The 22719-nt window shown below is 53.5% G+C and overlaps 1 protein-coding gene across 1 annotated transcript in view; it reads left to right on the top strand.

The window, feature by feature from the left end:
- Positions 1 to 22719, top strand: part of ADCY5 (adenylate cyclase 5) — a 149653-nt gene that overhangs the window by 80401 nt on the left and 46533 nt on the right. The window contains exons 2-3 of the mRNA XM_069475115.1: positions 8361 to 8510; positions 12698 to 12819. Coding sequence (XP_069331216.1) covers positions 8361 to 8510; positions 12698 to 12819 — 272 coding nt within the window. The remainder of the gene's footprint in view (positions 1 to 8360; positions 8511 to 12697; positions 12820 to 22719) is intronic.

The raw sequence follows: 22719 nt of genomic DNA, 5'->3' as shown, positions 1-22719 counted from the left end.
TCCAAACCCGTGCCTTCCTCATTCCCCTAAGCCTTGCACCTTCCCCGGGACTACCAGTAACAAGCCTGTTGCAGTGGGCCCACGGAGGCCCCTGAGAGCTCAGAGAGGAGATGCAGAAACTGCAGTGCCTGAGGCCGGCTGCTTGGATTTCTCTGAGTCTTCCGCCAAGGAGACGCTGCACAACCCAGCACTGTAACTTGCCATTCCTGGCCCAAATCAAGCCTGCAGCCTGCGGGCCGCCAGATTGAATTTCAGAAGTGCTGGGGTTTTAGCAGTATTAAATATTCATAGGCATCTCCCCTGCGTTTCAACTCTGAGAGTAGAATTCCAAACATTCCCCATCTAGTGGGGTTTCTCCTGGTGTGGTCCTAGGACCACCTGGACCTGGGCCACCTGGACCCAGGCCATCTGCAGGGCTTGTTTTAAAGGCAGATGCTGAGGCTGCTCCCAGGCTGAGGTTTGCTGTATTGTTGGGTCTCCTTGTCACTCCACTTACTGTAATGTGGGTCTATGTCACATGCTCCACCACACCACTGAGTCCCTTCACACACACGCGAACATGTACACACACACACACACACACACACACTCAGGTTCCATGCGGTTAGATGTGCCGTGAGGCCAACACAGAGAAAACCAGCAAATGCTTAATCAGGCCCTGTTTACCTGCTGTTGGGAAGTCTCAGCAGTGAATGATAGCTGTTATTATTTACTAATTAAGTCCTTTACATAAGTACAGGGTTTACACTTACTTTTACTGTGTCTACCACCATCAGGCCAGAGGAAAGGGCTTACTATTGATCACTGTTTTAGTGGAGAAGAGAGCTGGGCAACATTTGGACATACTGTTCTTGTGCCCAAGGCATGAGATCCTTTCTAAGCTACGGACTCCTCGCCAGGAGCCTGTAAGTAGAATTCCATCAGATTTTACTGATGCCTCCTTTCTATTCATAACCTGAGTGTCTGCACAGGGGCCGGAGCACCCGTGAAGACCTGGGGTACAGTGGTGTGTGTCTGTAGTCCCAGCTACTCGAGAGGCTGAGGTGGGAGGATCGCTTGAGCCCAGGAGTCAGGGGCTGCAGTGAGCTGTGTACAATATGCCGCTGCATTCCAGCCTGGATCACACAACAGGACTCCGTCTCTTAAAGAAAGAAAACCCCCAAAAACCTGGTACATAGATTTCTGCTTTCTGGTGGATGGTGTGAGTGTGTGTGTGAGGCCGGTGTTAATCTCTTTTTCCCTCAGCTCCACCTTGCTGAAATTCCCCTTTCCAGTAGCCTCGCCCAAGCCCTCCTCTCAAACCTTAGCACCCTCTTTCTGCCTGCTGGGTTTTGTGTTTCACTAAAGAGAGATGAACTGAGCATACCGAGCTTAGCAGGGCCATTTGGACCCCTATTGGGTTAGGGTGCACGGTTTTACCTGGATTTGCACCATCTGTTGCCATTGGCCTTCTGGCCGCGGGCAGGGTCAGATTACAGCAGGAGAGACCCAGAGGATTAGTGCAGAGATGCTGCAGCGGCCAGCTGATAATTACCTTGGGGTCATGTCTCAAAATAGACTCTGGCCTCTCTTTCTGGCCTGAGAAACAGGAAAGGGCCCTCTTTCCCTATCCAGCCAGCCCCTCACATTCTCTCCTGGTCTCGTGGATCTGACTCCTGTTCTTTTTTATTAAGGTATGATTTACATACAGCAAAATTCACCCTTTTTAGTGTATAGTTCTGTGGGTTTGACAAACGCATGCAGATGTGTAACCACCAACACAATCCAGATAGGGAGCAGTCCCATCACTCCAAAAGCTGCCCCTTTGATAGTCATCCCCGGCCCCAGCAGCAACCGCTGAACTATGTTCAATCCCCGCGGCTTTGCCTGTCACAGAATGCCATGTAAATGGAATCGTGTGGTTGGTAGCCTTTCGAGTCTGGCTTTTTTCATTTTAAAGCATAAAGTATTTGAGATAGATCCATGTTGTTACGTGCATCAGCATTTTGTGCCTTTTCGTAGTTGAGTAGTTGTCCATAAACATTGATGCACAGATTTTTGTGTGAACGTAACTTTTCATTTGAGTAAATACCTAAAAGTGCGATGGCTGGATCATAAGGCAAATGCATATTTAGCTGTATGAAAAGTTGCTGAACTGTTTTCCCAAGTGGCTGCACCATTTTTCATTTCTATTAATGCCAGCAAGATATAAGATTCTATTGGCGCCACATTCTCACCAGTTCTTGGTATTGCAGTTCCTTTTTCTTTTCTTTCCATTCTTAATTAACTTGACTATTCTAATAGTGTGTAGTGGTATCTCATTGTTTTTATAAACTTGCATTTTCCAGATGTTGAGCATCTTTCCAGGTGCTTATTTGTCATCCTTACGTATTTTTTTTTTATTTTAGTAAACTGGTCAAATCCTTTGCTCTTTTAAAAAGTGGATTGTTTTCTTATTGTTGCATTTTAAGAGTTCCCTGTGAATTCTGGGTACAGTTTTTGTTTTTTTTTTTTTTTTTTTGGTCAGATATGTGATTTACAAATAATTTCTTCCATTCTTTGGCTTGTCTTTTCATCACCTTAACAATGTTCTTTAAAGAGCAGATGTTCTTAATTTTTGTGGGGTTATTTTGTTTTGTTTTGTTTTTTGTTGTTTGTTTTTTTTTTTTTGAGATGTGGTCTTGCTGTGTTACTCAGGCTGGCCTGGACTTCTGAGTAGCTGGGACTACAGGTGTATACCACTGTGCATGCCTTGATGTTCTTAATGTTGATGGAGTCCAATTTATCATTTTTTTCCTTTTGTGGATCATGCTTTTACTGTTGTATATAAGAAATCTTTGCCTAATCCAAATTCCTATGTTTCCTTCTGGAAGTTGTGTAGTTATAGAGTTTGAATTTAGATCTATGAACCATTTTGAGTTAATTTTTTATATTTTGTGAGGTTTCTTTTTACCATACGAATTCTAATTGTTCTAGCACCATTTTTGAAAAGACTATTCTTTCTCCATTGATTGCCTTTATGTATTTGTAAATATTCACAAATATTTCCTTTCATTCTGTGGGTTATCTTTTTCACTTTCTTAACAGTGCCCTTTGTCTTTTGGGTTTTTTTGTTTGTTTTTTCTTGAGACAGAGTCTCGCTCTGTCACCTGGACTAGAGTGCAGTGGCATCATCATAGCTCACTGCAACCTCAAACTCCTGGCTCAAGCGATCCTCCTGCCTCAGTCTCCTGAGTAGCTGAGACTACAGGCACGTGCCACCATGCCTGGCTAATTTTTTCTATTTTTGGTAGAGGTGGGGTCTGGCTCTTGCTCAGGCTGGCCTGGAACTCCTGTCCTCAAGCAATCCTCCCACCTTGGCTTCCCAGAGTGTTAGGATTACAGGCGTGAGACACCTTGCCTGGCCAACGGTGCCCTTTGGAACACAAAAGTTTTTAATTTTGATGAAGTCTGACATATCTGTTTTATTCTTTTGTTATTTTTGCTTTTGATGTAATATGTATGTAATCATCACCTAATCCATGGTCATAAAGATTTACTACTATGTTTTCTTCTAAGATTTTTATAGCTGTAGCTCTCACATTTAGAGTGTATCTCCCCAAGTTAGTTTTCACGTATAATGTGAGGTAGGGGCTCCAACTTAATTCTTTTGCATGTAGGTATCAAGTTATCCTAGTATAATTTTTTGAACAGACTGTTCTTTCCCCATCAAATTGTCTTGGTGCCTTTGTCAAAAATTAACCATAAATATAAGGGTTGATTTCTGGACTCTAAATTCTATTGCATTGATCTCTATTTCTAGCCTAATGCCAGTACCACACTGTCTTAATTACTGCAGCTTTATGTTCAGTCTGAAATTGAGCAGTGTGAGTCTTCCAACTTGGTCTATCGTTTTCAAAATTATTTTGGCTATTTCTTGTTGCTTTGGTTGTGATTGTGTTGCTATTCCAATCAAAGCATGTGTGGAAAATTTTGGGGAAAATTGACATCTGAATATTATGTTTGTTGATGCATGAACACAGTATATCCCTCCATCATTTAGGTCTTTTAAAATTCCTTTCATCAGGGTTCTTCTATAGCTTGCAGTGAGCAGGTCTTGCACATACTGCGTTAAATTTCTACATAAGTATTTCATGGTTTTTGGTGCTATTTAGATACACCTGGCCCTCCATATCCACGGGGGATTGGCTCCAGGATCCCCATGGATACCAAATTCCACGGATGCTTGAGTCCCTTATGTAAAATGGTGTAGTACAGTCAGCCCTCTGAATCCATGGGTTTCAATCTGCAGTTGGTTGAATCTCAGGATGCAAAACCCCTGCATATGGAGGGCTGACTGTACTTTCAAAAATTTCACTTTCAATTGTTCATTGCTCATATATAGAAATAAAGTTGCTTTATGTAGAACGATCTTGCATCCCGTGACTTTTCTAAATTTGCATTTTAATTCTGATAGTTGTTTTGTAGATGCTTCGGGTTTTTTACATAGCCAATCATGTCCTCGAAAATAGTCAGTTTTCTTTCTTTCTAATCTGTGTGTCTTTTGTTCTTTCTCGTGTCTTATGGCATGATTTAGGACCTCCACTGTGTTGTTGCATAGCGGTGGTGAGAGGGGACAGTTTTGCCTTGCTCCCAGTCTCGGGAAAATATGCAGTCTTTGACCATTAAGTGTGATGTTTGGCTGTAGGTTTTTGTACATGCTAGTGACCAGAGTAGGGGACTTGCCTTCCATTCCTAATTTGGTAAGAGTTTTTTTAAAAATCATGTTGCGTTTTGTCGAATGTTTTCTAGTAACTATTGAAATGACCATATGGTTTTTCTATTTAGTCTTTGTTTTTTTTTTTTTTTTGTTTTTTTTTTTTTTGTTGTTGAGACAGCGTCTCACTTTGTTGCCAAGGCTAGAGTGAGTGCCGTGGCGTCAGCTTAGCTCACAGCAACCTCAGACTCCTCGGCTTAAGCGATCCTACTGCCTCAGCCTCCCGAGTAGCTGGGACTACAGGCATGCGCCACTATGCCCGGCTAATTTTTTCTATATAGATTTTTAGTTGTCCATATAATGTCTTTCTATTTTTAGTAGAGACGGGGTCTCGCTCAGGCTGGTTTCGAACTCCTGACCTTGAGCAATCCACCCGCCTCGGCCTCCCAGAGTGCTAGGATTACAGGCGTGAGCCACCACGCCCGGCCTATTTAGTCTTTGAATATGGAGAATTACACTGATCGATTTTTGAGGTTGCACCAGCCTCCATTCCTGGGATCAACCCCACCTGGTCATGTTGCATTGTCATGATGTGTCATCCCGTCTGAGGCTAGCTCCTCACTTCCTCCCTCCCAGTTTTCCTTTCTCACTCCTGTTTTTGTCACCCAGCACCTTCCTCTCTCCTTTCCCACAGATCTCTCTTATCTCGAACATCCTTCAGAACTCCCTGCAGTCTACACCGCAGCCTCCCGCCCTCTCTTCTCCCCTCTCTCCAGGCCTCCCAGCAATGTCCCAGAGGCTCCGCTCCATAGTCACTGCATTAGCCAATACTCCAGGCCACGCTGCTTCTTCCTGGACTTCGTCCTAAGACTTCCTCTGGTCTTAGGGGCTCTTCCTTCAGAGTCGGCTCTGCCCTGCTGGCCCCTAGCCTCGTGCAAGTCTCCCTCATACTTCGGGCTTCTGTGGCAGCATCCTGAGCCGTCTCCCATTCCCTGTATTCTTGCCTCTGATGAATCTCCCAGAGCTGTGTGCTCACTCTCCTACTCTATGGTTCAACAGTCCTTAACAGCTCCCAAGTGTTGTGCCAGGCCCTCTCCGTCTCACATTCAGACTCTTTAGTCAGGCTCCAGCCTGCCTTCCCAGCTACATCGTCTCTCTGTGGACTCTTCCTGGAGAATCAGAGAGCCTGGATTATTTATTCAAGGGCCCTGAGTACCCTGGGGACATAAGCCTCCTGTGCCTGAGCTTCCTCTGCTGCTCTCTCCAGGGGACACTCTTTGCCTCACTTGCCTGCTGGCCTAGACAAATGTGCCCCTAACTCAGAGGCCCAGCGTGCCCCAGGCCTGCCCAGAGACCCCCTCCCATCACCCAGCCCTCCCCGCCCCCACCCAGGCACGCCCCTCTACCCTTTGCTTGGTATGAATGGATTTCTGGATTTCTGCTTCATATTGCTGGTTTTCCTTTCGTTTTTATTACTATCTCCTTGTCCTAGGATAGTTTGGGCTGCTGTAAGAGAATACCATAGGCTGGGTGGCTTGTAAACAACAGAAATTTATTTTCTCACAGTTCTGGAGGGTGGAAGTCAAGATCAGGGTGCCAGCACAGATGGGGGGTTGCAGATGGGTGTCTTCTAACATCCTCACGGGGGGGGGGGGGGGGGGCAGAGCAGAAAGCCAGAAAGCAAGCTCTGGTGACTCTTCCTGTAAGACCACTAATCCCATATGTGAGGGCTCCACCCTCATGACCTAATCACCCCCAGAGGCCCCACCTCCTAACACCATCACACTGGGGGTCAGGATTTTAACATACGAACTTGGGGCAAACGGGAACATTCTGTCTATATCACTCCAGCTGGGTTGTAAGTTTCTGTAGGGCAGGGGTCTTCTTCCCTGGCGCTACATAGGCTGGGCTTGCCTATGCCATGTGTTTGCATCAGATGACAGCAATGGGGTTCTGGGTGGCTGGGGGCGGGGTGGGAGGTGTGGGGGTTATGAGTCAGCAACAGTTGCGCAGAGTTGGTGGAGCTGGTAATCGGAGCTTGCACCTTCCTTCCCTGAAGGCACATCCAGGAGGCACAGGGGAGCTCAGACATTCTTTTTTTTTAATCTTAAGAGAATTGTTTATCAACTAGATTTATGAAATATTTTACAAAAAACAGCTTTTAAAAAATTAATATACAGCCAATATATCCAGTAATATCTCTTTTCTTTCATGAATTTTAAGTTTTCAGTCTTAGTTACAAAGTTCTGAGCCTTCTTCAGCCAGGGGAGAGGAAGATTTGAAATGGGAAAGAGAAAGTCTCTTCGTGGCCTGGGGCAGGCGCACTGTAGGTCGTCTCCAGGGAAAGAGGGTACCACGTCCAGCAGGGAGCTCACACGGCCTCTGGGCCTAGGCTCGCTGGGGACCCTGGCTGAAGGTCAGGACACGACTGCGGTGGGGCAAGCCTTCAGGTAGGACGCAGACCTGAGTCGAGGTTGCAGAAACACAGAGGCCCTTGGAGAAGAGTGTAGGAGCCATTGGCCGCGGTCTCTGCCAGGCAGCAGAAGTCCCAGAGGAAGGTTCTTTGCAATCCGAGTGGACAAGTGCCATCCTCACCCCAGGACGTGGGGCCAACACAGGGCTCCTGAGGGCTGCGGGAGCCACAGTGACAGTGCAGGGCTGACCTGGGCTCCCCTTCGGGAGCTGTGACCAAGAATTACGTTTATGGAGGGAATAGCTGAGGTACAGCTCACAGCCCCCACAGCCTGGAAACCAGAGCATCTTTGCGTGGCTCTGTCCCCGTGGCCCAGAGGCAGGGGCACCAGGGTCAGTATACTCAGATACCCCCGGAGCTTTACCTGCCAAGAGAAAAGTTTACCTGAACATTGTTCACTAGGGTCTGAAATGTGCCACATAGAATTGCTCTTGTGGGTCGTGTTGGGTTGTGTTTCGTTTTCCCCTAGCTTTTCCGTAACTACTCCTTTCAAAAGAATTCCAGCCTCCACTCTGCTGACCTGGAGGGGCAGTGGTATTTTTCCACACATGCATGTCGGTCGGTGAGGAGCAGGGGAGGTGGCAGACGCCGGCCAGCTGGTGCGGTGGCTTGTCAGGGAGGCTGGGCGCTGGCCGGAGAAAGGCTGGAAGCCCAGGCAGGAAGGGGTTGGGACCCACTGTGGACATGGGTCCCGACCGGCCAGGCCTTGTCCTTCTTCCACTGCCCAGAGGTTTCAGCACAGTGACGGTGACCTGACGGGTGGCCGCAAGGCCTTGCTTCACTGAAGCTGGTCTCTGGAGCAGGGCAGGCCTTCATCCTGTGCTGGACTCTGTCACACCTGCAAAGTGAAGTCCCCCCACCCTCGTGCCACCTTCCTTGCAGTGCCCCTGCTGCCCCCAGCACACGCTTAGCCCTGTCCCAGCATCGTCAGTGCACTTAAACCTTTTCATTTTTGGTGCTGTGCACACGTTCAGTATGGCTATTCAGTGACCGAATCCTTAGGGGCCAAACCCCATCACAGGCCAGCTGAGCTCTGGGCTTTGAGGACGTCAGAGAGTCAGAGAGCCTGACCGATTATGCTGGGCTGCTCGGTGGTTGGCTGCATGTGGGGTGTCCTCGGCATTTGTTTGCTGAGACGGGGGCGGGGTGCTCTGTGCTTTGGGGCCGGGCAGACCGGGTCTGAGCTTGGTGTGCTCCTCTCTCCCTATGCAGCTTGTCTCCAATGTCCTCATCTTCTCCTGCACCAACATCGTGGGCGTCTGCACCCACTACCCGGCCGAGGTCTCCCAGAGACAGGCCTTCCAGGAGACCCGGGAGTGCATCCAAGCTCGGCTCCACTCGCAGCGGGAGAACCAGCAGCAGGTGAGCGCAGCCCCCTGCCCTTGTGCGCGGGGCAGGAGGGAGTACAGAGACCGGAGCCCTGCCTCCCAGGCTCAGCCTCCATCCCCGCTGCCGGGAATGTTTCCCCTGGAGGGAGTCCAGCATCCCTGGCTCTGTGGGAATCCTCCAGAGGGCCTCTGGAGAAAGAGCTCTACCCCTGCCCCGGGCCCACAGCCTCCTCATTGTGTCCCCGGGGTTCGCAGACGAGCCAGCAGCAAGAGGGCTCCTCCTCCCCTTGTTGGGGTGGTCAGAGCGGGCAGCACTCCCAGCTGGGGTCAGGTGCTCCCCTGGGGAGAGGTGAGGGAGGAGAGAAGATGGGATTTGTCGGCTCCCACGGCACCCCTCACCTGGCTCTTCCTCTCTGCGGGGTTCTGGATCTGGTTGGCTCAGAGAAAGAAGACAGTCCATCTCTCCCTAGACCTCCCTGGGCCAGGCAAGCAGGCCATTCACAGGGCCACAGACTCAGTGAGCCCTGGGGCAGAGAGGGACTGGCCCGTGTGTGCCTGTCTTTAGGGGGGGGATTGGGTGGGAGGGGCCGAGGGCTGTGTCAGGACTCCAGCTGTTCCCATCCGGGTGGGCAGGGGTCCTCCTTGGATTCCAGGTCTGGGTCACCACTGGCTCCTCTCCTATGGGTGACCCAGCCAGGGCTCTGGTAACTCCTAGACAGGAGGCCCAGAGGGGGCCAGGGTGACCTCAGGGGAAAGAGGGGCAGGTCAGTAGGGTGATGGGGCTCCCACTGGACACGTCAGAGTTGTGGCTCTTACGAGATGAGCCTACCCCAACCCAGAGGGGCCTCCCCCCTCTCCTGTCTCAGTGTCTCCCAAACCCTCCACAAGCATCATTGGAGCCCTGCTGTGCGTCACATGCTGTGTCAGGCCCCATGGCTGGTGTGAACGGGGAGGACCTGCCTTTGAGCTTGGGGATGGGGAGAGGATGGCCCTGAGGGCAGTGGTCACTGCAGCTGCTGGCCAGCATGGAGCTCATGCTGTGGCCACCCTGCGTGCAGAGTGTTTTACCACCATGGGGGGCGTCCCTGACTCAGCTTCATGCCTGCTAGGTGAGTTGCAGTGACACGGCTGGTGACACCCAGACAGCCGAGCGAGGGGGCAGCTCTGTAGAGCCTCTCCAGGCCCCAGTCCCCACCTGCCCCGCTCCCCTTCCAGTGCTGCCTCTGTGGCCGCCGTGTCTTGCCAGTCCCCACTTACACTGACCAGGCCGTCCCCATCATTCTCTCCTGGCCCTGTCTGGGCTCCTGGTCCAGCCTCTTGAGAGGAGCCCTCGCTCTGTGGTGTCCTCTGTTGACAGCATACCTTGCCTCTGTCCCACTGCCCCGAGCTCACCCCTCAGCCCCAGCATTCCTCAGCAGCCCCTCGGCCACCCAGGCCTCAGCGTCTCTCCCCTGAGATCACCTTCTTCCCCTGTCCTCTCACTGCTGGGCCTCGTCCCTTCTCCAGGAGAATTCCTGTTTACAACCCATCACCGTTTCCTCGAGCTGGCCCTGGCAGGCAGGCCTTCCACCCAGTCCACAGGGATGTGGGGGGAAGCGTTTTGGCCGTGCCATGCTCAGGGCCAAGGTGCCGAGCAGGGAAGTTTGCTTTCTGGGCACAGGCGCCTCTGTCCAGCCGGCCAGTGCCAGCGAGGCTTGCAGAAAGAGCTGCCTGGGACCCCTGGGGGGAGCTTGTGGTGAGGGGGCTCAGGATCGTTCCCCAGCCACCCCCTGCCCACTCCTCCTGGCCCTGGTCCCCAGAAGTAGCCATAAATGTGGGAAGGCCTCTCAGGGAGCTAAACAATTTGTAGCCTATATTTTCAGGGAATCGCCCTTTAATTCATGTTTCTGTCACCAGTAACTGTTTGCTGGAAGTTCAGTAGATATGAGCTGGCCTTCAATGGCCATATGTACTGCCACTTGGGGAGGCCAGACGGCCACAGGGGGCACAGCCCTTCGCCGATTTGCAACTTCCTGAGCATAAAGCTCTGGGCCGTGGTGCTGGACGCAGCGCTGATCCCCAAGGTGGTCTCTCCTTGCTCGTGCTACGGGGAGACGCAGTTAACAGGCCCCTGAAACGTGGGTGTGGGAGCCAGATCCGGGCCTCCTCCTGGGAACGGAGAGGCCATGAAAGGGGGTCAGGAACGGCAGGTGAGGACATGATGCCAGCTGAGGATTGTGGGCGGCGGCAGGGGAGACTCCAGGAGGCGTGGGGACCTTCCCGTGGTCCACTCTTTCTGGGGTGCCACGTGGATTTCAGTTCAGGGTTGCAGGGACGGCAGGTGGAAGGCAGAGAGGAGCCAGGCGGTGGGCACGGGCTGGTCCTGGAAGCTTTGGGAGGCATAGAAGGTGATGTGGTCTGGTGGGTGTTTTAGAAAAGGCACTCGCTTGCTTGCAGCAGGGAGGACGGACTGGAGGTGGCCAGCTTGGGGACAGGGAAAGTGATTGGAGGCTGTCCTGGTCATCCAGGCTGGACCTGAATGTGGCCTGGGCCTGTGAGAGGCTGAGGCTGTTGTGGTGGGAGTGGGCCGGGACTAGGGCAAGCCACAGCGAGGGGCAGGTGGACGAGGGCACTGGTTGCCGTGGAAAATAAGGAAGAGTGGGCTCAGTGGCCCCGAAGAACCCATACTGGATGTGGCTGGTGGAAGCAGGGGACCTGTGGAGGTGCTGAGCAGGGGAGTGGCGTGACATAGGTAGTCTTTCAGCGGGATCGGGGCTACACCGGCATCAGGGAGGGCAGTGGAGGAGGACGCAGGACAGAAGGGACAGTACAAGAGCTGTTTCCAAACCAGCAGGACTTGGCGGGTGCTGGACAGGGCCTGGGGTTCAGGGGAGAGGAATGATTCTCAGAGAGAAAGTTCTGAAAGGTAAAAGCTGCTGATATGGGCAGGGTCTTAGCCTTGGTGCAGCACAACAGAGGTGTCACAGGCAATGGCAGGGGACTTGAAAAGGAGAGCCATCGGGGCATGACAATGTGGAAAGGCCAGTGTGGTTTGGGGCGTGGTGTCAAGGTGGTGGCAGCAAGACCTCCAGATGGGCAGCTGGGGACTGACGAGCCCTGGATGGGTGGCAGGGATGTGGGAGGTGGCTGTCAGAGTCACCTTGGCAGTGGGAACCTTGGCAGTGGACTTGCTCCCAGAGGGCAGGAGTGGATGGGACGAGGACAGAGGTGGGACGCACCATGTTTGGGGCCGGGAGGAAAGAGAGGAAACAGAGATGACACAGAAGCAGCAGAAGAGCCTCAGGGCCACATGGCAGGGTGACCCCAGCAGCCAGCGTGGAGGGAAGGACAGGAGGAAGAGGGCTAGAGCAGCCAGAGTGAAAGGTTCCCGGTAAGAGAGTCATTAGAATGAGCCCGGCAGGGGCCTGGTACAGGAGACAGCTGGACATCTTGGAGCAGGGCAGGCCCAGGAGGAGAACTTGGAAAGGGGACCACGTCCAAACCCCACTAACAGCTGATATGGCCCTCCACAGTGTGGCCCGCCCCACCCCACTTCTCTGGCACCTCCCCTGTGGCCGGTGTGACAGCCCTTGGTTCCTCAAAGTCAGCTGGCTTTCTCCCTAATCCCCGCCATGGTCCCCTGTGGAGCTGGAGCACCCTCCTCCCAGCCCATCCTTCTGGTCTCCACGAAGCCCCCTGACCACCCACCTAGGTCGGGCATCCCTACTCAGTGCCCCCCTAGCACCCCAGGCCCCCATGACATCAGAAGCTTTGTGAGGGAGGAGCCCTGCCTGTCTGGCTCTTGGATATTACTCTTGGCCCCTCGACGGTGCCTGGGACATGGCAGTCACTCAGTAAATATTTGCTGACTGATCGGATGACTGTTAATACTCTTAGCAACCTCATCCCGTTTTATAGACGAGGAATCTTAGGCTCAGAGAGTTCAGTAATTTGCCCAAGGTCACACAGTCTCAGGCGACATCCAGAATCTAACCTGAGGAGCTCAGAGCTCAAGGTTCACCAGGAGTGCTTTCCCCCATGCAGCACTGCAAGCCAGGCAGAAGGACTGGGTGGTGGCCTGGGGACGGGGCCCACAGGCACACACAGGTGTCAGCCCCATGTGTCTCTGGACAGCCTGAGCAGCTTTCCAGGGTCCCGCAGCAGGGGCACAGATGTGGAGGAGAGGGGACTTGCCAGGCAGGTGGAAGGAGCGGTGACGAAAGCATCTGCTTCCCTCCCCAGGAGCGGCTCCTGCTGTCTGTCCTTCCCCGTCATGTTGCCATGGAGATGAAAGCAGACATCAACGCCAAGCAGGAGGATATGATGTTCCATAAGATTTACATCCAGAAACATGACAACGTGAGGTAGGGTGAGGCTGGGGTGAGGGCAGGTGGGAGAGCTGGACCCCAAAGGGATCCATTTCATTCCTTCCTTTCAAGAGGGCACAGCCCAACAGGGTGGCCTGGTGGCTTTGGAAAGGGCATTGTCTGGAGCACCCTCCAGGTCTGTCAAGTGGATTGTCACTGCCCTGTGTAACGTCCCTTGGGGGTGCTGAGATGGGGGCAGTTAGGCTACCCAGAGAGGAGAGAGGAAGAGGGAGAACAAATGAGGAAGCAGCACCACCAGCTTTTGGGGCAAACCCCCCAAGGGAGATGAAAGCACAGACTGGGGACCCAAGTGTCACCCCATGGTCACATCGCCATCACCATCTGGCAGCTTCCACGCCTTCCAAGCCAGGGGGTGCCAGGCACTGACCAGGCATTGGCCACCCTATTGCTGTCCTCCTGACAGCCCTGCAAGTGGCCACCTTCATCAGCACCCTCAGCTTATACATCAAGCTCGGTCCTGTTTACTTTGCATATACTGTACTCGAACTTTTCTGTAATAAAAGGTTTAGAGAGAGAAACAGCATGAGAGAACAATTGGACAGATCCAGACTGCAGGACAGACTGCATTCTGGACTCTAAAAAATCAGTCATGAAGACAGAAAGAAAGGTGGGGACTGTTCTAGATCAAAAGAGACTAGAGGGACCAAGGTCCCCCAGCCAGGAGGGGTAAAGCCAGGGCACAGCCAGGTCGGCTGCTCCACAGCCCACGCTGCACTCACGGCGTGCCTGCTGCCTCCCTAGACAGAAGCCACTGACAGCAGGGACGTGCAAACAGATGTAGATTAATAGAGTGCAAAATCTGCTTATGAGTTCCATGGGGACATGAAGTGATATCGTGGCCTTCATCTAGTGTGGCTTCCGGGAGAGCCCGATAATCCTCCCATATGCCCAGAAAAGGAGCTGTGCGTTTGCCTTCGGGAGAGTTACTTTCTCCCTGGGCAGGTTTCCTTAGGACCCCTGAGTCCTCTAAGGTTGCTGCAAAAAGGACCCTTTGGAGGCTTGGGCTGAATTTTCCATAAAAGGATTAAATGGGATAATGCAAATTATTTTTTTTTTTTTTTTTTTTTTTGAGACAGAGTCTCACTCTGTTGCCCAGGCTAGAGTGAGTGCCGTGGCGTCAGCCTAGCTCACAGCAACCTCAAACTCCTGAGCTCAAGCGATCCTCCTGTCTCAGCCTCCCGAGTAGCTGGGACTACAGGCATGCGCCACCATGCCCGGCTAATTTTTTCTATATATATTTTTAGCTGTCCATATAATTTCTTTCTATTTTTAGTAGAGGTGGGGTCTCGCTCTTGCTCAGGCTGGTCTCGAACTCCTGAGCTCAAACGATCCGCCCACCTCGGCCTCCCAGAGTGCTAGGATTACAGGCGTGAGCCACCGCGCCGGCCGGGATAATGCAAATTATTAAACACACATGCGCATTTGAGATGAGGCTGGTGGCAGCCAGGTGAGGGGAGCCCTGCCTTTTCCACACAGAGCAAACTGGGCTGCCCAGTTCCCAAGTGTGCCCTGGGTCCAAAAGTGTCCATTCTGCCTGTTTCCTCCATCTGTCTCCCAAACATGCTCTGCCTTTGGGAGAAGAATGTACCTGCACGACTCATTTGTCCTTGCTTTTTGGGGTCTCCCAATCCCCCTGAAGCCCACCCAGGCTCCACTGTCAGCTAGGGACAGTGGAGCCAGCAGTGCTGCCTCCTCTCCCAGAAGGCTGCCCCTTGGCCAATCTCCATGTCCGGGAGTGTCCTGAGGGCCCAGCCAAGGCCAGCTCAGAGCAGAGCGTGGACCTGCAGCCTGACTCCGGGCTCTGAGCCCTGTAGGTGGCCTGGGTGTGCTGGTTTCCCTGCTCCTTCTCCTCACACCCCCGTCCTCCCCTGGTGGGGTAATGACGAGCAGTGAGAGTGCACACTGATGTGCAGCTTGCACGAGCCCAGCCTCTGCCCTGGGTGCTTCTGAGTATTCACTCGGTCCCCACAACAAATGTAAGAGGTCCATACTCGATTATCTCCGTCTTACAGGGGAGGAGATCGAGGCACGGAGATGAAGTAACTTGTCAAGATCCTGTAGCTAGTTAAGTGGGAAAATTGCCTCCAGAAAGCGTTCTGATATCCGAGTCTTTACCTCGCCTGACTGCTGGACTGATGTTTTCGTAGACCCAGGAGGGAGCTTGTACAGGGATTCTGTGGGACGGAGGCTGGGGGAGCCCTCGGGCCAGCAGGACACTCAGAGGAGGGGGAGGAGTTTGGCAGCGCACGCGTGTGTGTGTGTGTGTGTGTGTGTATGTGTGCGTGTGCGTGTGCGTCTGTGTCTGTGTCACTGAGGAGCCAACAGCAGCCGCTGCAATCGGGGGTCTCCACTGCAGGACGTGTAAAGAAACTGCCTTTCTTGTTTGAACAAATCCCAGAGGCTCAAGTTTCAGGAGGGAAGGGGTTGCCCATCAAGCGGTCCCAACACATATGAACCAAGCCTCTGAGCTCTCCCCCTTCTGGAATTTTCTCTCTTGGTCCTGTCTTCACCATTGTCCCCAGCACTGTGGACAAAAGTCGCTTTCCTTGATCACTCTTAGCTTGGCAGAGATTTCTGCAGGTTTCACTTACGCAGCAGAACATAAAGTCCAGAAAACGTGTTGCTCAGAAACAGCCTGGCTCTCCAGGCGCAGGCTCTCAGCGGGCCCACCTGGCCCCCCTGCACCTCTGCCCAGGTCTTGGCCCTCTTACCCCTCTCCCTCCCACGCGGCAGGCAACATCTTGCTCCCCATCCCACGGTGGCTGGCTTTTGTACCCCCAGCCCTCCAGCACGGGGGTTTGGTCAGAGGGGCTGACTCAGGGCTCTTCCACTGTGATTATCTAAAGGAATGGCTCCCCCCGCCCCGTGACACTTCCTTCCCCCTCCGCTCCCACAGGGGCAGATAAAAGAACAGCGTCCTAATCACAGAGTGGTCTGAGCATCAGACCCCAGCCTCAGTGAGGGTATTTCTGTCACAGCCTTGTGCCAGGATCAATGACAGCAATCAGGAAAGAGATGAAAGGAGAGAAAAGCCAAGATGCCGTAATTTTCATGGGGATAGAGATAATTCTGACTCTGACATCGCCAGGAGAGAGGTGGCTGGTACACATCAGAGGCCACCTGCAAGCAATCACATGCAAATGTCCCACTGGGGCCTCTTTCCCTGTTCTGTTTAGCAGCAAGGGGTGCAGCCCTTGGTGGAAACACAGTGCTTGCTCCGCTCTCTGTTTTGGGGTTGAACCTTTGGCTTGGGTTAGGGGTTGAGCAGTAGGGTGGGAGTGACATCATAGTTTAAAAATGCACTTTGGGGCTGCGCTCACAGAGGGTCAGGCGGGTATAGTGGTTAGGCCTGGGCTCTGGGGTTAAGCAGTCCTGCATGTCACCCCATCTCTGCTGTTCCTAGCAGTGTGACCAGGACAAGTTACAGGCATTGAGCCACTCTGAACCTCAGTTTCCTCCTCTGCATAATAGGATAGGAGAATACCTACCTAAGAGGGAGTAAATGGGATAATGCACAGAATCTGGGCACGTAACAAGTGTTCAGTAATTGTGAGCTGCTATTATTGTTGTTACTGTTATTTTTATGATTATTATCACACTCATATCAACAAAGAAAGGCCTGGGGATTTTCTAGTTGGAGAATGGAAGGGTGGTGAGTCACATTCATCAATTCTCTGCAGAGTTATAATATTTAGAGAGGGTGATGACATGCTGTTCTCTAGCCCCACCAAGAGCAAGGCCACGAGAAAAATAAATCAACTCCACAGTGTGACAGTTGGGCCTGGATCTAAGGATGGGGAAGAGACTGAAGGGGGGTCAAAGAGAAGAGTTTGACCTGGGTGGGGAAGGGTGACAGAGTTTTACAGGACCACCACTGTCTGTGGCCTGATTCTTCCCTGGCCCTGAGGAAGAATAGTCGTGCAGCATATGGTTCCTGGGGTGCCAGCGGGGGCCTGTAGGGTGCTTTGGTGCTGAGCCACCACCAGCCACGGGTGGAGGCAGGCCAGAGGCAGGGAACCCTTAGAGACCCGCCAGAGACACCCAGATGCCTCTCCCGTCTGATGTGTGATGACAGATGGAAGCGTTTCAGCCCCTCTGGGCAGGTCAGATGGAGCATGTCGGGCGATGGCTTGCAAGCTCTCATGCCCATCTCCGCCTCAGAGACCTGCCCCCCTGCAGCCAACAGCACCAGGGTTGGGGGCCGTGCCATCCCCACTCCTGGGAAGGACGAGGGCCTCCAGGACATGCCAGCAGAGGCTGCTCAGGGGGAGAAAGGGCTCCTGGAGTGCTCCCTAGGGAGGAGAGAGATCAGTCAGCCTCAGGGGGTTCGAGGAAGAGGCCAGCCAGAGAAGGCACCACACCACGTGGCTCACAGTAAAGGTAGCCGCAGACAGACCCTGGCACCTCCAGGTCAGTCTTGCCAAGTGGTCAGCCATTGTGAGTGAAGCGAGATGAAGGTCCGTGTTGCACAGTCTGGTCCACACCCAGCTCTGCCACTTAGTGGCTGTGGGAACCTGGGCAAGGCACCTAACTGAGCCTCAGTTTTCCTCAACTGCAACATGGGATAGTCATATCCATTCACTCATCTGTTCAACTAATGTTTTATTTCTGCCTTAATTGGTGGGGACCACCTACCACGCCCCCGGACACTCAGCTAGAGGCAGGAAGTGTGACGAGGATTAAAGCACACACCGTCTCTGCCACCATGAAGCTCACCTTCTGTTGCAGAAGACACACGCTAAACAACGCATACTCTGTAACTTTCGAATTTATCCCACGCTTGCCTCGTGCTAGGTTTGCTGGGAGGAGTGGGGGGAGCGACAGGGAGACGTGGACTTTGCAGGGTATGGATGTCAGACAACGCCCCTCTCCGTTGTTCTGTTACAACTGTGATAAAGGCACAAACATGCAGAGTCTGTAAGAGGAGGCCACCCCGGCCCAGAGCTCCTTGCAGGGCTGCCAGGAGCGGCGGGGAGGTGGTGCGTGGAGAGCCCCCAGTCCACGCCTGCCCCGGAGGCTGCAGGGTGATTGCCCTTGAGGCGGTCAGGTAAGGTCAGGTAACTCGAACCTCAAAGGTGTCGGGGGCAGAGAATGCCCCGCCTGCCCTTAGAGGACACTGAAGGACTCTCCACTTCCACAAGGCCCCTTCTGAATGAGGATGGCCCTGCACCTGACTGGCCTGTCCCCAGTCTGGAGCTCTTAGGATTTAAAGGTCGTAGGTGGTGGGGTAGGCGAGAGATCGTTCCAGAAACTGTTCTTTGTGTGAAGGGAGGGAAGGCCGCCTCCTCTAGGGAGTTGGTCCTCTGCCTGAAAAAATTCCTTCCAGGGCTCCATCTGTTGGGACCCCCTGGGGTTCAGGATGGAGTAGGGGGGGGTCTTGGTTCACCAGCCTGAATCAGAGCCTAATTCTCAGGCACCCAGGAGCCCTGTGGGCCGCAGTGGGGTCCTGGCAGAGGGGCTGCTGAGCCCGGTGTGGGAACGAGGTCACCTGCCCCCTCCCCCACGCCAGGCGTGGCAGGGCCTGGGGGAGGGACACGCTGCCGGGTTCCTTCCTCTTCAGATCCCTTCTCTGCCCAGCGCCTCCCCTTTGAAGGTTATTATCTCCTCTCCGGTCTCCTTCAAGGACTTGGCTGCGTTCCCCAGGTTGCTCCGGCGTCTGGCGCAGCCACAGTGTGGTTCTGAATTACAATGACCACGCCACAATGTCCGAGATGCTGAGATCCCCGTGGGCGGACTGTGCACCCTGCAGGCGGAGGGTGGAAAATGTTTACCTCCAACCACGTCCCCAGCCCGCGGCCCCCGTGGGGAGTGGGCATGGCCGCCCTGCATTCCTACCCCCACCTGTTAGCAAGACAAGTACTCTGAACTCTACTCCCGTATCAGAAATAGATACGAGTGGTCTTTATACTGTTGTTTTATTCATTCCACAAACATTTACTGGGCTGCTACTGAGTGCCAGGCCGCCACTCTCAAAAAGACGCCGTCTTGGCTCCGTGGGGAATGTCCAGCCCTCGCGGTGAGATAGGGCCGTGTGGGACGCTTTGGGAGCACCCTGCTGGCCCTGTTGGGGGAGCCACTGGGGTTGGGTCTTTTTTAAAAAAGTAATTGATTGATTATGTTAGTTGTAATAAAAAGACAGCTTAGCGTAAAACTCACCGTCTTAACCGTTTTTAAGTGTGCAGTTCAGTGGCATTAGGGACATTCACACTGTGTGCTGCCGTCACCACCATCCATCTCCAGAGCTTTTTATCTTCCCAAACTAACACTCTGTGCCCATTAAACACTAACTCCCCACTCCCCCTGCCCCAGCCCCTAGAAACCGCCATTCTACTTTCCGTGTCCGTGTACTGACTGCTCTCGGCATCTCACATGTGGAATCATACAGTATTCGTGCTTTCTGTTGACTGGCCGATTGCATTTAGCGTCATATACCGAAGGTGCATCCATGTGATAGCACGTGTCATGTTTGTCTTCCTTTTTAAGGCTGAATCCTATCCCATTGTATGTCTGTACCGCATTTCATCTGTGCATCTGCCAATGGGCACAGGTTGCTTCCACCTTTTGGCTGTTTTGAGTAATGCTGCTGTGAATATGTGTGGACGAATATCTGTTCATACCTCTGCTTTCAATTCTTTGGGTCCATACCCAGAATGAGATCGCTGGATCATATGCGGGTTCTATTTTTGGCTTCCCGAGGAACTGCTATGCCATTTCCACAGGGGCTGCACCATTGGACCTTCCTGCCAGCAGTGCACAGGGCTCCAGTTTCTCCACATCCTCACCTGGGTTGGGTCTTGACAAAAGGCCTGAGTGTTCTGGGACACAGAGTGGGGGTCAGTGAGGAACGGAGCCCACAGCCAACAAGGGCTTAGTATTTTGGCTCTGTGGACCCAAATGGGGGTCCCTGGGGAGATGGGAGGGAGAGGACACAGAGCAAAGAGGCACGACTAGATGAACTTGTCTAGCTGTGTCTTTGAGACAACTGGCATCAGTTGTGATTTGTGATCCTGATTCTAATAAAAAAAATTCAGACATAATAAGGATTATTCTGGGCTGGGGTGAGTCAAGGAAGACACTATGAAGACAGAGGAGTTAGAATTAGGTCCTAAAAGAAGAATGTGATTTGGTTTTGACCTTTCAAAAATAAACATTTTTATTATATGAAGGACATATGTTCTTTGTAGAAAAATTGGAAAATAAGAGCAGCATAGAGAAGAAAATAAAAGCACCCACAGTCTGGCCACCCGGAGGTACTAACTCTTGCTAGGTCTTGGTGCCGTTCCTTCCTCCCCTTGTCTGCTTCTCCTTTAGGAGGCATTTCCCCAGATCTTTCCAGACTCTATAAACAGAATGGCTGTAGGTGCTGGTTCCATCCTGTGGACGAGCGGGGCAGGGTGCGGGTGGCAGAAGCAAGAGAGGGCACTGGGTGGGTGGGAGGCCGCTGCAGCAGGCCCTGAGGCCAGCAGGGTGGATTTGAAGGCAGGCCTTGACCCAGGCCCTCTGGACCCTGTTCTGACAGTCTGGCTGTCCCTGGGCCCCTCCTCTTGGACTCCACTTGCTGAAGGAGAGTGGAGATGGCACAGCTGTCCCAGGGCGGATTCTCAAGTGGGTGGGCTGCGTGCAGACACCGTGAACTCAGCGTGCTCACCTGGGCCTTTCCCACTTTTCCTTTCCCAGCCCGTGGCCTCACATGGCCCCAGGACTGCTGCCACTTCCCATGCCCTCTCTGATCTCCTTTCTGCCACCCCTCGAAAAGCAGCCCTCTGGTGTCTGCCGTCAGCCAGTGTTAATAAGACCACACCTGGTGGTGTGAACTCACCTGAGGGATGTGAATGACTCCTCGTTCATCCTTTACCTCACTAGGGGCACGAACCCACATGACTCTCCAGGTGGGATGATTTGGAGCAGATGGAGGGGGCACACGGCAGGGGACAGTCCTCTGGGTCAAAAACAAACCACTGGCCGATGCAGAGGCTCAGCCCCGTCAGCCCCCGCAGCCCACCCTGGGGCCTCCAGGGCCCTTCCTGCCCTACCAGGCCCTGCTCCCCCGGGACCTTTGGCTCCTGACATCTGGAGTTGGGCTGAGACCTTGCTGTACTCCCTTTCCGCCCCCATGCCTGGGCCCTGGCTCGGGTCTGCACGTGGCTGTGGGAGGTCAGAGGAGATCAGAGGAGCCGGCCATCAGCACCGCCCACCCGCCCAGACCACTCGCAGAACTCAGCCCCTGGGCATCCAGAGATGCCGCAGGACGTGGCTGTCTGCACAGGAACAGGGCCAGACGCTGCCACCTTCACAAAGTCACGGCCTGCTGGCAGCAAGAGGGAGCACCCGTGAGGAAATGCGCTTCACCAAAGACCCTGTGGGTGCAGCCGAGCCGAAGCTGCTCCCAGGGCTGAGGGGCCTATTGTGGTCACTGGACGAGGCGCCTCCCACTCTGGCCCCCAGAATGGGTGCAGGCGACCATGAGTGACGGATGGCAGGCAGTTAGGGAGGTGTGCACAGCCAGTGTGGCCCTCCCCCAGCTTCTGAGCACCCACCACACAGCCCCATCCTCTCACCAAGAGGATCTCTCCAGGGGGTGCTAAGTGGCCCGTTAGCGCCTTCCTGCATGCCCGGTGGCGGCCGGCCTGCATCGGAAATGGTCCTCAGTCAGCATCACCGAGGAGCAGATCAGAAAATCTTGGCCGGCAGAACAGACAGTCTGCTGTTGGGTAAACCTTGTAAAACAGAGGAGCCTCCAGGAGTGACAGTCACTAAGCAGAGTCCTCCCCCAAAGCGACAAAGAAATGTGACTTTGCCTGTGACAGGAGGTGGGGGATGTGGAGGTGGCAGAGTTTCCATAAACGTGTGGGGGAGGCTGCGGGGGCTGCAAAGTTGGACCTCAGAGAGCTCGGAGGCCTTGCTTTTTGTCACTTGCTCCTGGCTGGCTGGTGACCTGCCCTTGCAGGTTCCCCAGTGGCTGGGGGGGAAAGGGCTCACTGAGGTCCAGAGACATCATCTGTGGAGGACGATGACCACAGGCCTGGCCTGCCTGAGTGGCCAGGTGAGCTCAGGCAGATACAGGGGGTCAGAGCTTGGTGAGGCCTCGGGTCCACATGCATCTGCCTTGTGTGTTGGGGGTGGCCCACCCTCCTCCTCCTCACTCCCCACCAGGTGCAGTGGGTCACCTGGCCCAGTGGCAGTCCTGCCTCTGCTGGGTCAGGAGACTTTTTCCTCCCAACCCTGGGGTCTTACCAGTCCCCAAAGCCAGGTTTTTGCTGTGTAGCCTCAGCCTGGGGGTAGATGAGGCCACGCCGCCTGCTAGTCTCACATGTGAAATACTGTTATTAGCCAAGGGGACACTCGCTGAACATGTTTCTTAACTCATGTGCAGCCGATCTTAACCCCAACTCTGCTTGGTTTTGATTTCCTGAGAGATAAAGAAGGATTTCCAGAAAACTATGTAAAGGCTGCTTTTACAGAGATTCCTTCTCCCTGGGTGGAGTGGGGCGGCCACCTGAGAGACAGGGAGGCGGGAGAGGGCCAGGATGCTGTCTGCAGGCTCTGTCCCCCCAGCACACAGACCCTCATACCTTCCTCTGGAGTGGGGAGGAGCCCGTCTGCCAGACCCCAGGCATCAAAGCTTGCGGAGAATCCGTACTCCCTTTCATCTTCTGACCCCCACCCAGTAGCTGCCCCCGCTGGAGCAGCTTTCTGACGTCCCGAGTCCTGTGTCTTCACAGAACAGGGTCTCTCCTCTCTGCTCCTCTTCCCCCTTGCCTTTTCTTCTCTTCCTCTCATTTGTTTTGTCTCTCGTCCCTGTGTCCCCATTTCTCCCACTCTATGACCTTCTTCCTGCAGTTGCCTTTGCTAATCCCAGCTGGGATCGGAGTGGCT

The sequence above is a fragment of the Eulemur rufifrons genome, chromosome 7 (assembly GCF_041146395.1).
Source record: "Eulemur rufifrons isolate Redbay chromosome 7, OSU_ERuf_1, whole genome shotgun sequence".
NCBI classification, from domain to species: domain Eukaryota; kingdom Metazoa; phylum Chordata; class Mammalia; order Primates; family Lemuridae; genus Eulemur; species Eulemur rufifrons.
Note: the sequence above shows the minus strand (reverse complement) of the source record. Positions and strands in the feature narration are given on the sequence as shown.